This window comes from Mesoplodon bidens (genome assembly GCF_964165515.1).
Source record: "Mesoplodon bidens genome assembly, chromosome: X".
Classification (NCBI taxonomy): domain Eukaryota; kingdom Metazoa; phylum Chordata; class Mammalia; order Artiodactyla; family Ziphiidae; genus Mesoplodon; species Mesoplodon bidens.
This window is the reverse complement of record NC_138163.1, coordinates 125093501-125110468: the sequence shown is the minus strand read 5'-3', so window position 1 is coordinate 125110468 and position 16968 is coordinate 125093501. Positions and strand designations below refer to the sequence as shown.

The 16968-nt window shown below is 45.0% G+C and overlaps 2 protein-coding genes across 2 annotated transcripts in view; both read left to right on the top strand.

Annotated features, from left to right (window-relative positions):
- Nucleotides 1-20: 20 nt before the first annotated feature.
- Nucleotides 21-16968, top strand: part of LOC308609225 (uncharacterized protein) — a 39213-nt gene continuing 22265 nt past the window's right edge. Inside the window, exons 1-3 of the mRNA XM_081222853.1 lie at nucleotides 21-703; nucleotides 1386-1493; nucleotides 2393-2445. Coding sequence (XP_081078979.1) covers nucleotides 246-656 — 411 coding nt within the window. The 5' untranslated portion in view covers nucleotides 21-245 and the 3' untranslated portion in view covers nucleotides 657-703; nucleotides 1386-1493; nucleotides 2393-2445. The remainder of the gene's footprint in view (nucleotides 704-1385; nucleotides 1494-2392; nucleotides 2446-16968) is intronic.
- PPEF1 (protein phosphatase with EF-hand domain 1) overlaps nucleotides 1969-16968 on the top strand; it is a gene marked incomplete at its 5' end in the record, with an annotated part of 153545 nt that continues 138545 nt past the window's right edge. Inside the window, 5 exon segments of the mRNA XM_081223136.1 lie at nucleotides 1969-1987; nucleotides 2393-2445; nucleotides 4426-4459; nucleotides 6014-6103; nucleotides 7364-7476. Coding sequence (XP_081079262.1) covers nucleotides 1969-1987; nucleotides 2393-2445; nucleotides 4426-4459; nucleotides 6014-6103; nucleotides 7364-7476 — 309 coding nt within the window.

The following is a 16968-nucleotide window of genomic DNA, read 5'->3' as shown; positions in this document are numbered from 1 at the left end:
GTGGCTATCTGTCATTACGCTTCTGCGATAAAAACATTCCAAAAAGTAGACAAATAAAGATTAAAAAAAAAATGGGAGAAAGAAAAGCACTTCTCTTTTTTAAAGAGTGAAAAATCTGCTGTGTAAGCTTGGTTCCACTGGGGCTCGAACCCAGGACCTTCTGCGTGTAAAGCAGACGTGATAACCACTACACTATGGAACCCCCTCACAAACCTTTTTCATCATTACTTTATTCATAGTGTCACATGAGAACCGGCTCCTCGGCTGAAACCCCGCCCATCCGCCGTAACTCCACCCCCGCCGTGGCCCCGCGCCGCGAAGCGAGATTTGGTGTTCGCGGGCAAGTGGCGGGCTCCGGCTCCAGCTCCGGCGTCTGGGCCGCTCGTCCTCCGTCCCCGCCGGACTCGTCGTCCCTGCGACCACGGGGAGGCCGGGGCGAGGGGTTACCCTCCTGGCCAGAGCGCCGCCCCACTAGTCACCCTTCCCCAAACTTTCCCGCAGCCCGGGCGTCGGCGAGGTCGGCCCGGTGGGCGGAAGGGGACAGTGCCCGGGGCGCGGCCCCTTTTGGCAGCTCCCCTCTGCCTGTGAGGGACCCGCACTTCCCCACTTTCCCCACAGGCACACTGAGCCGCTTCCGGCAGCATTGGAAGCCTTGAGTCCGGAGCAGGGCGCACAGGAGCACCACAAGGAGCCGAAGATTCAGGCAGCGCGGGGCTGTGGGGGGAGGGCTGGGGGCTCATTTTTATATTGGCCTTTATTTTGCCAGGGTTGGAAAAGGCAGCTGGTCAGTCTGCCTCTTCCCCGAGGATACAGGCTCTTAATGCTCCCCTGACCTTTTCCACAACATTCTCCCCCTTCCGAAGCCCCAGAGGGGCTAAACATTACAGGGCTTTTGTTTGATCTTATTTGTCTCGGGTAGGGGAGGGGTGAGGAGGCCGGTATAAACAGGCCGTCTCTGGCTGGCGCGGGGAGGGGCAAGCAGGACCGGCCACAAGACTTGAGGGGCCCGATGCAAAATGAAAATATCAGGTTCCTTGATCATAAGTTATTGACAATCCCACAACCATGACAGCAGAGCATTAAACGCAGCGCGGGCCCGTGAGAGTGCAGCCCATGAGCCTGCCCCTGTGCTTCCAGGACTGTGGTCCCGATAAGGTGCTGGGACCCTCCATTACGAAGGGCGCCTGTATGGTATCGTTTCTTGGTTTCCATTGTCGGTGCCGTTTGCCCTCCCCAGTGCTTCTGGATGGATCTTCGTCACCATCCTGGGATTGCTCGCCATCCTCAAGCTTGAAAACTCACCTGAAACCATTTGGGTGGGGGCGGGGGCGGCTCTTTCAGTGGTGAGTTGGAGTGGCTGAAGGCTGCGACTGTCCTTTTCCCAGGCGTCTGACTTTGAGGCTGGCAGAATGATGGAGAAGTGATACTGATTGTATGAAAGCAGCCCCTTCAGCCAACTCCTGTCTTCCTGGGAAGGCCCCTGGGAGAAACAGGTGGGTGGAAGGTGCACTGATCTGGGGGGGGTGGTCTGGATTCTAGCGCTGCCTTGGCTACTCACTAGCTGTGTACTCTTGAACATCAGTTCACTTTCCAAGCCTCTGTATCCCCCTTTGTGAAATGCATGGGCTGGACTAGACACCCCCTTTCCCCTCTGGGTCTAAATGTTATCTCTACTTTCCAGGTTGGGAAAATGGAGGCACTTACCTGCCATGTAAATTTTTCCACAGAAATAGTTAGAGGCAGGCTGGCTTAGGTTCTTTAGCACCAGGTTTCCTATATCCTAGTTAGCTCCCTGTAATGTTCATCATGGACCCGTTCCAGAATGCCTTTTTGTTGATACGTTTCGAGAGGCCTCTTGAGCACTTGACGCTTAGGTTGTGAGCCATGAGATGACCATGAGTGGACAGCCACTAGCCAGAGGATGAATTCATGAAAACTCCCATGTTTCCTGCTAGTCAGTGAGCCATAATGACTCCCATAATGCCCAGTAATCAGTATATTTAACCCATTGCCAAACCCTTGTCAGTTCAAAACAAGGCTGTCAAGAATTGGGCCTAAAATTACACTCACTGGTCGTGTTTTGGTTTGTCTCTAGGGAATACTTTGCCCTTCCTCGAGCTTTCTATCTGCCCTTGCTATAAGGGTGGGTTCGCCACGTGCAAGCTTTGGCCAGGTTCCCACACAAAGAAAAGAGGCTGGTACACCTCTGATGCACGCAACACAGGATTCTGCCTTTAGCAAAAAGGAGGGAGACTTTTGTTCCACTCCTCTGCTGCCTTCAAGGTGTATTCACGATCTCTGTTGCTAGTAAAGTGCAATATGGTTTACAAAGCACTTTCACATACATTCCTATGAGGTAGCCATGGTAAGTATTACTATCTCCATTTTTCAGCTGAAGAAGTTGAAGCCGAAGAGTTCGAATGCCTTGCCGAGACCATTCTGCTGGTGAGTGGCAGGGCTGGGTTCATGCTCAGTTTTCTGATATCTAAGTGATTTGGGGAGGCCTGTGTTCATAGAGGCTACATGTTGTTCCCATAAGAGTGCCGTTGGTCTCCTGTAATCTTTTGTATGCATGCAAGTGAGGAAGTGGATACCTTTCTTGTCTTTTGTAATTTTTAAATGAAATCCCTAAAAGCCAGAACTAAGAGCCTGTCGTAAACCGCTGTTGATGACTTTCACCTTGATACCACCAGCGTCATGGCTAGTGCTGCAGCTGGCCACAGTTTCCCCTGGCACTTTAGTCTGTTCAGTCAGGTTTGTGAGGCCTGTCACCCCCGGGTCTGCCCATAATCATCTGAACAAGTACCAGAGAAATAAACAAACTAGCAAATAAAGAGTAGAAGTCACTTCAAACTTTTTGAGTCCTCTGATTTCTCAGGTGTTTAGTGTGGCTTCCTCAGCGTTTGGCTTCAATGATGGCTTCCTTCACTGATGGTTTGGCTTTCGTTAACCAAGGAAACATGGCCCCAAACACCGAGTTGACTTAGGAAGCTTCACTGACCTGATTTCATTTAGAAATGATTGTACTTTGTCTTTCAGTGTATATTCAAGTATTTACTAAGGAAAGTGAGTGGTTACCTTAGTATGGCAGAGTTCACCTTATTTTTCCCCTTTTACGGCTCATCAAAACATTTGAAGCTAGCCTGTTGGAATGGGTATTCGTTACTTTTTGCCCACCTACCTTTTCATAGTTAATTACATCCCTCAGTCTTCTTACCCACTTCAAGTTCTGTGGTCATTTTTATCACTCCTTTGCCTCTTTGTTGCTTGTACTTGTTGGCAAAAGCAGTCTGTTAAATCCAACTGTTTCCCCACTCCACCTCTGAATATGGCCCCAGGAGGAACCCACCTTCAGGCCTACTGGTTTCACATTAAATTCTTGAGTAAGTACCTCAAGTGTGTTCTTAATGCGGCCCAGAATCATGTCTACTTTCCCTGTCCATTCATTTTCCACCTTACCTAGAGGACAGGTTCATGTCTTCTCTCCCTAAACTTCCTGTACCTCCTGCCCCAACCTCACCTACAGCTGATGACCTTGCTTCCTTATTGCAATGAAAAAAAAAAAAATGCAAGCAACCTGAAGAGAACTTCCACAGGTAAGCCCCTTGGTGGACTTTTCTATTCATTCTCACCACTCTGGTGACCTCATTTAATCTAATGGCTTTAAATATGGTCTGTAACCTAGATGAATTCCAAATTTATATCTCTAGACCAGACTTTTCTCCCAAACTCCAAATCTACCTACTATACATGTCCATTTAAATGTCTAATAGGTATCTCAATCCTATTCTGTCTGTGTCTAAACTCCCGATCTCCACCCCCTCTCCTTTCTCAGTCTTCCTTGTCTCAGATAAGGGCAACCTCATCTTTCCAGTTATTTAGGCCTAAAACGTAGAAAAAAATGGAAGAAATCATACTTGATTCTTTTTTTCCCCTCACACTTCAAATCTAATCTCACCAGCGAATCCTATTGGCTACACCTTCAAGATCTATCTAGAATCTAATCACTTTCTACCATCTGCCCTGCTACCATACTAATCAAAGCCACCATCACTTTTTGTCTGGATCATTGCCGAGAACCTCATATTCTGGCCTCCTGGCTTCTGCCGTTTTCTCCCTACAGACTATTCTCCACACAGTAGCCAGAGTGATCCTTTTAAGACCTAAGTTAGATCGTGTCACTTCTGCTCAAAACCCTTCAATAGCTCCCCACCTTAACTAGAAAGAAAGCCAGAGCCTTACAGTGGCTTGCAAGGCCCTACATGATCTGATCTTCCACTTATTACCTCTCTGACCATATATCCTATTACATTGCCTTTACAAGACCACACTTGCCTGCTTGCTGTTCTTCAAACACAGTAGGACTCTTCTGCCTCAGGGCCTTTGCACCTGCTGTTCTCGCAGCCTTTACTGCTCTTTCCCTAGGTCGCCCCATTGCTTGCTGTCTCATCTTGCTCAGGTATTTGCCCAGATATCTTCTCAGTGCGGCCTTTCCTGACTGCCCTATTTAAAAATTGCTATTTTCCTTTCCCCTTCACCCTGGAAACTCAGTATCCCCCTTTCCTGCTTTATTTTTCTCTACAGTGCTTATCGCTATCTAATTTTCTAGATATTTACTTATTTCTAGATATTGTCTGTCCCCTATCGTTCTCAACTAGAATGAAAGTTCCATGAGGCATGGATTTGGTTTTGTTCACTGCTGTATTCCACAGAACCTAAGTAGCGCCTAGTACATAGTAACCACTCAATGAATATGTCTTGTATGGATCTGTTCAGGGTTGGGGAATGACTCACGCCAGGTCAGTCCCAATCAAAGCTAATCCTGGGCCTTTTGTGTGAATTCCTGAGAAGAGACATTTCCGTGTTCGCCCTGGACTCAACGTGAGCTAATCCAGAGGCTGGAGGTTCTGCTGCCATCTGATTATTGCATTGTATCAGACGGGGCTCTGAGTTGCCTACAGCAGAAACTTCTTGCCCAAAATATTTACTGCTCTTCCCTACATGGGATTTTTTTTTTTAATAAATTTATTTATTTTATTTATTTATTATTTTTGGCTGTGTTGGGTCTTCGTTGCAGCACATGAGCTTTCTCTAGTTGCAGCGAGCAGGGGCTACTCTTTGTTGCAGTGCGCGGGCTTCTCATTGTGGTGGCCCCTCTCGTTGCAGAGCACAGGCTCTAGGCGCGCGGGCTTCAGTAGTTGTGGTGCGCAGGCTCTAGAGCACAGGCTCAGTAGTTGTGGCTCACGGGCTCTAGAGCGCAGGCTCAGTAGTTGTGGCACACGGGCTTAGTTGCTCCGCAGCATGTGGGATCTTCCTGGGCCAGGGCTCGAACCCGTGTCCTCTGCATTGGCAGACGGATTCTTAACCACTGCGCCACCAGGGAAGCCCCCACATGGGATTTTTACACAGTTGCCCCACTGATAGTCTTGACCGAGTGACTGACTTTTGCCAGTTGGGTGTGTGGGCAGAAGCGATGTGCCTCCCTTCCAAGCACAGGTGTGAAGAGCCAGCTTGTAGGGTGCTGCTTTGATGTTTCCCCTTTGTTATGAGCACAGCAGTGCCCCAGAGAGAGGTTGGCCTGAGTCTTACAGGGAAGACCACATGTCACAGAACTGCAGCCAACCTGTGCAGGAACAGGAGTGAAAAATAAACCTTGATAAGTGTAAACTAAGATTTGGGGTATAACATCACCTAAGCTGATTCAACACTCCTACTAGTTTAAGAAGAAAATGAATTTATCAAAGGATATACAGTGGCCCCCAGGCTCTCTGAGAAGGCTTTGGAGATTCCAAAGCCAGGAATAATGTCTAAATCTCACTGCGGGGCTGCACCATCAAAGATGCCTGCCCACTGCTGCCCCTTCTGAATACAGAGTTAGCAATGCAAGCCAGTGATGGGGCCCAGAGTCTCTATCACTGCTGTATCTGCAAACTGGACCTTTCTGCCACTAACTTTGGGAGACGATGGCTTTCATAACCCCTTGACTCCTTGTGTTGCCCTTTTCTAAATTTAGGTCTCTGCCAGAGCCTAGGTCACATACCTGTGCTCCTGCTACGAGAGAGGCTGGAAAAGCAAATTTCTTGTTTCTCCTTCGAGGACTCAGGTGTGGGGAATTACCAAAACATAGGGAGGATGTTGAGAAGATAGTGTGGGTGACCACAAAGTCTGAAAGACATCGGCTGCCTGCCTGAAGCCTGAGAATGGAGCCAACAGCCAGGGATTAGAGCTGAGAAACAGCGACCAGGTGCTATCATTTAAGGCCTCGACCAAGTCAGACCTTAAGTATACTTGTTGACTCTTCAGCTATTTGAAGGGTGCATTTCCAGTTTTGCTTAGGCCAGTGGGAGCCGGGTTTATTGACTCTTGCAACTGAAGGAGTCCTGATGGTTCATGTCTAAAATGTTGGGCATCACCGCAATGGCTGGCAGTGCTTCCCTGGCTCAGACACTGGGAAGTTTTGTTCCCCTCAGTTCCCAGGAAATGCAGAAAGAGGCTGGTGGTCATGGGAATCGCTGCTTTGGCAGGTCAGGGCTTTGGTTTTCCGGCGTCCTGGGTAGCCATCAGTTCTCAGATGCAGCAGGGCACTTGTTCCCACGTATTACAGTAACCAGGACGGTTGAGGTTACACAGTGGGCAACACATCTGTGGCAGATACTGCTGGTTGCCTTTTCAATATCCATTCTTCTTTTTGTCAGTAATAAAAATAAGAAGAATAGGGCTTCCCTGGTGGCGCAGTGGTTGGGGGGTCCGCCTGCCGATGCAGGGGACGCAGGTTCGTGCCCCGGTCCAGGAGGATCCCACATGCCGCGGAGCGGCTGGGCCCGTGGGCCGTGGCTGCTGGGCCTGCGCGTCCGGAGCCTGTGCTCCGCAGCGGGAGAGGCCACAGCAGTGAGAGGCCTGCGTACCGCAAAAAAAAAAAAAAAAAAAAGAAGAATAAACATTTGTATAATGCTTGCTATGTATTAGAGACTATTCAAACTCTTTACTCATATTAACTCATTTAATCCTCACAAGAACCCTGTGAGAGAGGTATTGTTACTATGCTTAGTTTACAGATGAGAAAACCGAAGCACAGAATAATTAGGTAACTAAGTCACACAGATAGTAAATAAAGGAGTGGGGTTTTAACATCCAGGCCATCTGGCTCTATAGGCTGTATTTAACCTCTACACTGCACTGCCTGATTTTGTTTGACTCAGCAATGTGTCCAGCTAAAACAGTTTGATTTCCCAGGTTTGCTTACAGCTAGAAGCGACTGTGTGACACAGTTCTAGCCAATGACTTGTATGGAAGTAGTTGGGTTTACAAAACCATTTCTTTAAAAGGAGGTAGACTCAGCTGGTATGCCCCATTTTGCCCTTAGCTTCACTTTCTCCTCAGAATGCAAATGTGATGCTGGAGGGAGAGCAGCCATTTTGTGACCATGAGTTGACAGTTATGAAGAAGAAGGCTACATTGCTCAGCAGAAAGAAGGAAGTAACCTGGGTCCCAGCCCCAAATTTACTACTTCCAGACTCCTGGTTATATGTGAAAAGTAAAATCCCTAATCTTTTTTTTTTTTTGCGGTATGCGGGCCTCCCACTGCTGTGGCCTCTCCCGCTGTGGAGCACAGGCTCCGGACGCGCAGGCTCAGCGGCCATGGCTCATGGGCCCAGCCGCTCCGTGGCATGTGGGATCTTCCCGGACCGGGGCACGAACCCGTGTCCTCTGCATCGGCAGGCAGACTCTCAACCACTGCGCCACCAGGGAAGCCCAAAATCCCTAATCTTTAATGCTACTGTTTAGTGGGCGTTTCAGTTATATGAGGGAAAATACAATCACTACTGATTCAGTATTTCCACATTTCTCTCCTATACCATTTTGACAATGTCTTTAATCTGCCCACCAGCTACTGAGGGACTGCTCCTCAGTGTCCCAGTCCCTTGATTGAAGTTGTTTATTGTCACATACCTGCAGTATGTCTAGGAGCCCAGTGTTTGGTAGGGTGGGAATTTTTTGTTTTGTTTTTTTAAGTGTATGACATGGCCCCATCTCAAGGAGTTTGAAGAACATTAATTAACCCAAAGGACTGATTTATTCCAAGATATTAATGGATGATAATGGCTTGATGTGGTTTTTCCTAACTTTGGATGTTACTGAATTTTAATTAGACCCTGTCTCTTCTTTCTTGAAGAAGAAACTCAAAAGAGAAGGCAGAGGGGCAGGGTGATATGCAAAAGCCTGTCTAAAAGGAAAGATGGCCTCGTGTAGTATTCCCCTCAACACCAGCTATATATAATCTACAAAATCACCTGCAATCACATTCAATGAGCTTAGATTTGATAGCCGCTCAAGAGAGAAACAGATTAGCTGAAAATACTTTGTCTCCCCCTCCCTTATTTATATGACTTGAGGTGCCTCCAGTTTCTAAAGTCACTCCCCTGGGACTATGTAATTGAGCACAGAACAATTTGGCTACTCCCCACTCCTACAGAACCCCACTTAAAAGGAAGTGCCTGATAGCGGCATCCAGCCAATGCTAATTGGTGACAGAAATGAAATTTCACTCTACTTCCACCAAACTTACTGTCTTTAGATTTAAGTGGATTCAGCTGTGCACGCAATGGGACTTGCCTCTAAGCTTTCCTCGTAGTCTGATGGGAAGATTTCAAGAGTGGTGGTGTTAAAACAAAGATCATCTTATGTGTTTGTATTAGTGATTTTAAGTGTTTGTGATTTTTTTGGATACAGTTAGGGTATAGTCTGAAGGCTATATATAATAATAAAACCAAAACCAATTAATAGGTTGTTTAACTCAGTTAGAGGCTGTCTGCAGGCTAGCAGCTTTCCTTTGCTAAATCCTGTTAAAATGCAGTGGGTTCTATTTTGTGCAGAATGAGCAGGCTGCCATGACAACTGTCTGTGAATATTATTTCAATATTAGTCATAGGTTTCCAGTGTCTGCCTCCGGGTCCAACGTTCATTCTAAAACCCAGATGCACATCTGTTCTTAAAGGAGCTCTCCTGGACGTGTTTACAAAAAACAAAAACAAAACAGTTTCAGCCGGCTGGGGTTTCTTTCTTTTGGAAGAGAAATTTGAATGAATTCACACAATTGCAAGTGGTAGATTTTATGGCTGTTTCTTTTCTTTGGGAAAGGCAATTTGGATATGAATTTTTTATTGTACTTGACTGTAGATTTGATTAAATAGAATCGGAGCCCGGAGATTACTCATATTGCCCGTCTTTAGTTACATGCCCACCTGAACACTCCCTTTTGCCAGGAGAAGAGGATGTGCGAGCTGCCTAGGCCTGTGTTATGTGCCCAGCCCTGGGCAGTCACTGTTGCTTGGGAAGTGCGCTCATGCTGATTGAATTAAGCCAGTGAAGTCTCACACTTAGAGTGGAGGGTGGTGTCAATCCCATGCAAACCACAGGGCTTAGAATAGGGAGAGGGTTGATCTCATAAAGGAAAATTGGGGTACTATTGCAAGGGATGGAGGGGAATACTTGTCGGCCACCTGGTTAGGCAACAAAATGCTGGGCAAATAATAACATTTACTGAATACTAACTGTAAGCCAGGCATCACTCAAACTGCTTTACGACTGTGTTGCTTAGAGAATGTTTGGCTGCGTGTGATGAGGTAAATGATGAAATAACAGGGACTTAACACAGAGGGGTTGGCTTTTATCTCATGTGATATGAAGTTAGGAAAGAAGCAACTTCACATCATCATGTGTGTCCCAGGCTCATCCTTCAGTCTTTCTGCAGTATCATTCTCAGCATGAGCCTCTCTTCCTAATGCACTCAAGAGGGCTGCTCCTCCTCCAGGCATTATGTCATGGTTCCAGGCACAGTGGGGGAAGGGCAAAAAGGAAAGGGCTCATGACAGCTGAGTCTTGTCTTTTTTGTCAGAAAAATGGCTTTTCTGGGAGCCTCAGCCAGTAGATTTCAGCTTATATCGTATTGGCCAGAACAGAGTCACATGACCACCCCTAACTGCAAGGGATCCTAGCAAATCAGGTTTTGGTGGCTGAGTCCATTACCACCTAGAATAAAATTGGGACTTTATTGGTAAGGAAGAAAGGAGAATAGATACTGGCTAGGCAACTAGCAGTGGCTGCCACAGTATGTATGAGCCCATTTATTCCTTACATCAACACAGTGTGGGTGGTGCTATTACTATCCTGGTTTTTAAGAAACAGGCACAGAGAGGTCATGTAATTTTCCCAAGCTCACACACAGCTGCTAAGTGGTGGAGCTAGATCTGACTCTGGAACCGCATTCTCTGATGCTCCCAGACACATCCCGACCCACCGGGCAGACCACATTTCTTCTCCAGGATGTGTAACCACTCAGGAAATGTAGGCCTCTCCTAGAAATGGTAGCTAATATCTGTTTAGCACTTTATAGTTTATGAAGAATTTTCCACTTAGATTATTCCATTTAAATATTATTATCCCCATATTAAAAATGAGAAGACTGAGGCCCAGAGAAGTAATAAAAGTTACCTAAGGTGCCCAGCTTGTAAGTGGCAGAGCTGATGTTTCCTCAAAATTACAAGAACTTACTCCTGGTCCCCTTTCCTAATCTATTCTTCCACGCACAGAGACTTCATTTTTTTTTTTTTAATAACTAAACTTGCAATGTCCCTTATCAATTAATTTATTTATTTTTGCTGTGTTGGGTCTTCGTTTCTGTGCGAGGGCTTTCTCTAGTTGTGGCAAGCGGAGGCCACTCTTCATCGCGGTGCGCGGGCCTCTCACTATCGCGGCCTCTCCCATTGCGGAGCACAGGCTCCAGACGCGCAGGCTCAGCAGTTGTGGCTCACGGGCCTAGTTGCTCCGCGGCATGTGGGATCCTCCCAGACCAGGGCTCGAACCCATGTCCCCCGCATTAGCAGGCAGACTCTCAACCACTGCGCCACCAGGGAAGCCCGAGAGTTCATTTTTTATTTTTAAAAATGACAGTAGTTTGCTCCAGACCCTGTATTAACTTCACAACCTTCTCAGGAAAAACAGTGCGGAGAAATCTTGGATCTCTCACCAACTGGTTTTCCTAATGTCCTTTTCATGTAGCCATACCAACAGGATCATGGGGTATCAGCAGGAATTGTGTTTAGTAGTGAGAAAGAGAGACCTAAGCGGGGAGGTTATTCTTATCTCATGTAATGTAAAATCCAGAGCTTCATTCAAAATGTGAGAGTATTCATTACAAATAGCTCTTATCTACCTGTTAAAGTAAGAGTCATTAAACATATAGGAATTGCCTGTCCTTAGTTGCATCAGGTTAATTTGTATTACATTTCTTTAAAACCACTTTGTAAATCAAACTTATTACAAAATAAGAATAACAGTCCACCTCACTGGGGTAAATTAGTGAAGTTTTAGTACATTACTGATACCTCAGTTTGCTTATAATTGTTATTTCTCTCATTCTTTCCAAATATTTGAAATCTTTAGCTTATGGCATTGTTTGATTTATACATCACAACATTCTCTTGTTCTGGTGATACTACTGAACTGACCGTAAAAATCACAAAAGCATTGTAGAATATAGTTTGACTTTAAAAGTCATGAAAGAGTGGGTTGAAAAAGAAACAGAGATTTAAACAAGTATCATACTGTGTTATGAGGCAGTGCTTCTCAAAGTATGCTTTACCATCACTTGGGAATTAATTAGAAATACAGATTCGTGAGCCCTACTCCAGACCTACTGAATAGAACCTCTAGGGGCTGGGCCCAGGAATCTGTGTTTTAACAGGATCCCCAGGTTATCTATAAGCACATCAGAGTTTGAGAAGCACTGTTTTAGAGAGTTTTATGTAAATGACACTCACAGATTGTGCCCTCTTTGGGATATTGGTGAAGATACTAACTTCAGCTTTAGTAAACTGAGACCTATATTAAACCCTAGATTCTCCTTTGAAAGTCCCCAAATCATAGAGTCCAGTTATGTACTCCAGGTCACTGAACCTTAATTCAAGTGTATGCTTGACTCCATTCCCCTATCAGCACTTTCAACTAAGTAATCAGTATTTGTCTTTCCAATGTCAGTTTAAAGATCAACTTCAGGGACTTCCCTGGTGGTCCAGTGGTTAAGACTCCACGCTCCCAATGCAAGAGACATGGGTTCGATCCCTGGTCGGGGAACTAAGATCCCACCTGCCATGCTGTGTGGCCAAATAAAATAAAATTTAAAAAAAATATATTATCTTCAGAAGCCTTTGCTTGACCTCCTGACTCAGTCTTATAATACATGTACTTCTCCTTTGCAATTTCACATTTATTTTTATGATTATTTGATTAATGTTTACTTCCCCCACAAGGCTATAAACTTCATGAGGGAAGGGACCAACCTTGTCAGTTCGGTTGGTAGTATATCCCCAGGGTCTAGAACAGTGCCTTGCACACAATAGATGCTCAACAAATATTTGTTGAATGAATGTATGAATAAAACCAAGACAAGAATAAGTTTTTGTTTTGTTTCGTTTTTGGCCGCGCCTCTGCAGCCTGTGGAATCTTAGTTCCCCAACCAGGGATCGAACCCAGGCCCATGGAAGTGAAAGTGCCGAGTCTTACCACTGGACCGCCAGGGAATTCCCAAGAATAAGTGTTCTTAAACTAAAAACTTTTCCACAGTCTTCACCATAAACTCTTAGTCATCTGAGGCAGTACTAACAAGTGTTTTGAAAAGAAAGCCATGGATCTTTCCTCGGCCTTGCTTTAGGTAATAGTGTCAGCATTCCTCTAAGAAACCAACTGTTGTTGTCTGTGTTCATAAAAACAAAAATGGTTGAAAGGGAGGCAACGGTTGGCAAAAAGAAAGCTTGAAGAACCTGGAACCTGCCTTCCCAGTAAGCAGGAAGTGGTTCTCTCATCCAGGTTGTGTTGTTCACATTCTGTTGGCAGGTACTGTCATACCTGCCTCCATCATTGTGGGGTTGCCAAGGCAACCTATTAAAGAATAATTCTAGAATCTACCTCTGGAAAATTCCAGATGAGCCTGAGGAATCCTCTTCAAGTAAATCTACAAGCGTGACGATGGACTGTGTCCTGAGCCTGCAAGTCAGGCTAAAAGATTCAGCAACCAGCGAAGTGAAAATCTAGGAGTCTGTTTTCCTTCAACCTGTGTGGAACTGGTAAAACTTAGAGGGAAGGATAAAAACTCTTAAAGTAGCAGATAAATTGAATGAAATCTGGGTAGACATGGCACTATATGTTTAAAAGTTAACCTTCCTCTGTCTAGTTGTTTGGTCAACTCTAGTAGAATTAATGTTCTGTGTATGGAGTTTGTCATACTTTAATATATATTGTATTGGAGCTATCTTTTAGAAGGGTATTTATTTGTTATTATTATTTTGGTCACACCGTGCAGCATGCGGGATCTTAGTTCCCCAACCAGGCATCAAACCTGTGCCTCCTGCATTGGGAGCGCAGAGTCTTAACCACTGGACCGCCAGGGAAATCCCTGGAGCTATCTTTATAGGGTGGAATTGGATCACCTTGATGTAATAGAAAGAGTACTGGCCACCAAGTTGTACAGCTATGATGTTGGGGAGGCTGCTTAACCTCTTTGGGCCTGGTTTCCTCTCCCATAAAACGAAGGGCCTTTCTGAACAAGTCCAGAGGACCAGAGTATCTTATCATATCACAGGCTCACCTGTTACAGAACTCTGGGCCAAGGCCCTCGTGATGATCTTGCAAGGGGACTCCGCTGTCTGTGCCTAGGTCAGTTTTGCCCAATTCGCGGTGCTTTGACATGAGAGGGAATTGCATAAATGTGTATTCTTTGTTTTACATTTGTCTTGGAATGACAGATTATAGCTCCTGCAGAAGGAAAAAAAAGAAGGAATTACATTGCTCTGCCATTGACTCATGCTAGATGTCAAACTGAGGCGCCTGCAAAACGCAAGCACATGCAAGCTAAACGAACAGATTGTGGCAATATTTAAAAATATCACAACTCTCTAAATAAGAAGCAGTTCTGATAAGCCTATTTGGAATTCATGCAAAACACCCATAAACTCTAAAAATCTGAATTGTACATTGCCAAGGTAAATTACTCTGTGCAGTAATTATAGATAAAGGCATACTGGATTATATGATAATATGTCTCCCTTGGTTTACAGATAACCCTCTCTCCTGGGCCTCCTCTTTGCTGGACTGTTGTTTTTTTAGTCTCCTTTGTTTGCTCCTTCCTCCTCATTCCCTTTAAATGTCTCTATTCCTCCGGGCTTCTGATTTTGCCCCTATAGCCTTGTGACTTTACAAGCTCTCCCAGCCTGTTTTATCTTCTCTAATCACTTTAGCTGTTATCGGTAACCTGATGACCTCTTTAATCAGAACCTGCAGACCTGATTTATTTTCTGGGCTCTGGGCTTTAAAAGGAGCTTCTACTGGCTATAGGACATTTTAACTCGTTATTTTTCTCCACCATAAACACGCCTGCCCCCCTTTGTGTCCTACCCCATACCCGGTAGCACTCTACCGCAATTAATGGCGTCACTGACTAGACCGTAAATGACGAGAGGGCAGGGACCATGTATCCATCATTGTACCCCCAGGGCCCAGTGCAGTGCCTGGAACCCAGTGAGCATTGTTGAAGAAGTGATGAATCCATCTGGTATTCCAAACTAGGAACCTTGGAATCATTCTGGATGCCTCTGTCCCCCTTGCTACCTATACCCAGTCTGGGACCTGTGGGACTTATTACCTAAAACACTTTCACATGAAAAAGAAAAAGGCTTTCACATTTGGCCCCTCATCTCCACTGCCATCGCTTTAATTCAGCACTTATCATCGATCTCCTGGATCCTTGCAGGAGCTTCCTCATTGGTCTTTCTCTGGCCGGCTTTTTCCCAGGTCATCACATCTGACCTTCAGAGTGATCTTCCTGAAGTGTGAATCTAATCAGATTACTCTTAGGCTCCCCCTCACTTAAACAGAGTTTGCAATCTGGCAGCCTCACCCCGGAGTCTATACAGTGTTTTGAGAAAATGAGAATTACTGCATTTCATTGATTCTAGGATGCACATTTTTTCACATTTTAGCACCTCTGAAATTGGAACGTGCCTTCAAATCGATGGAGTGTCATAGTTTGATGGGTGGCTTTTTTCTTTCTTATTCGTACATAAAATAATAATACACTTTGTAATCGATGGCATCTTATAATTTGTAGAAGTATACTCATACTGACATTGAAAAATAGGGAGATTTTACATAAAAGTATGTCAGTTTCTCTTGAAAAATTACACTGGGTAACAGTGGGCCAGGATTTCTGGATGGCAGCCTAAGAGGGAGCTACTGGTAAGTAGCAGCTGCCTCATTTAGACAAGAACTCTCTAGAATGTCCCATCATTTCCACCCAGGCTGCTTTATTCATTTATATTATGTACTCCAGCCTATGTAAGCATTTGAAATTGCAATCCCTAACTGACAGATTAAAGTATGACTTCTTTGCTGCGATTTTCAAGAACAGTCACACTTGGCACCAATCTGCCTCCTCAGGTTCACATCCCCATCCTCTGCTCTATACACCCTCTATCCCCTAGTCTCAGGAAACATTACTCAAATGTAACCTGCTCCCGAGTTCCCTGGAATGCCTTTCTCCACTTTGTATGCTCTAGGAAGCATTACTTGACTTGCCCTGGTAGGGCTCATATCCTTCTGGGCTCCAATAGCACATGGCATATCTCTGTACCTACACCTCCTGTCTTGAAATTATTTGTGGACGGGCCCATGTCCCTCATTACACTGTGAACCTGGTAGGGAAATGAATCAGAATGTATTCATTGTTGTATCCCTGCCTCGTAGCTAGAACTTGCTCAGTAAGTATCTGTTAAGTAAAGGGTGGATGGGATGCGTTTTCTCACTGGGATCTCTGCTTTTTGAGTTTTGCCCATGTATAGAGAGCTAAAAGTGAGGTCAGAGGGAAAGGCAAGTGTTTTCCTTAGTGCTCGTAGTTTACAGCAGCAGACACTGCTTCTGGCTGTGCTTTAAGAAGGCCCTTGGCAGTCAGAGTCAGCCCGTGGGGACTTTAATATCTACAGACCCAAAGGTGCTAAGCCAGAGCCAGCTCTGAAGTTTTTAAAAAAATGTATTTTTAAATAAGTGTACAGTAAAACCGACTTGTTGTACAGTTCTGTGAATTTTAACACATGGGTAGATTAGTGTTACCACCACCATAATCAGGATACAGAACATCGCCTCCAAAACTCCCTCTTGCTATTCCTTTGTAGTCATATCCGCCCCCACCCCATAAACCTTGGCAACCATTAATCAGTTCTCCATTACTACAGTTTTGTCTTTTTGAGAATGTCATATAAGTTTTAAGCCTGGCTTATTTCAGCATAATGCCTTTGAGATTCATCCAGCTTGTGTGTATCAGTAGTTTGTTCCTTTTTATTGGTAAATAACATTCCACTGTATGGATGTCCCACAGTTTGTGTATCCATTCACCCATTGAAGGACATTTGGGCTGTTTTCAGTATTGGACCATATGAACCTGTGTACAGGTTTTTGTATGAATATAAGCTTTCATTCCTTTGGAGTCAATATCCACGGATGGGTAGGATTGCTATGTCGTATGGCAAATGCCATATGCATGTTCAACTGTATGAAAAACTACCAAACTATTTTTTCAGAGTGGCTGCACCATTTTGCATTCCTACCAGCAAAGTATAAGAGTTCTAGTTGCTCCATATCCTAGCCAGCACTGGATATTATTAGAATTTTTTAAAAATCTAATAGGTGTGCAGTGTTAGCTCACTGTGCTTTTTTTTTTTAACATCTTTTTTGGAGTATAATTGCTTTACAATGTTGTGTTAGTTTCTGCTTTATAACAAAGTGAATCAGCTATACATATACATATATCCCCATATCTCCTCCCTCTTGCGTCTCCCTCCCTCCCACGCTCCCTATCCCACCCCTCTAGGTGGTCACCAAGCACCGAGCTCATCTCCCTGTGCCATGCGGCTGCTTCCCACT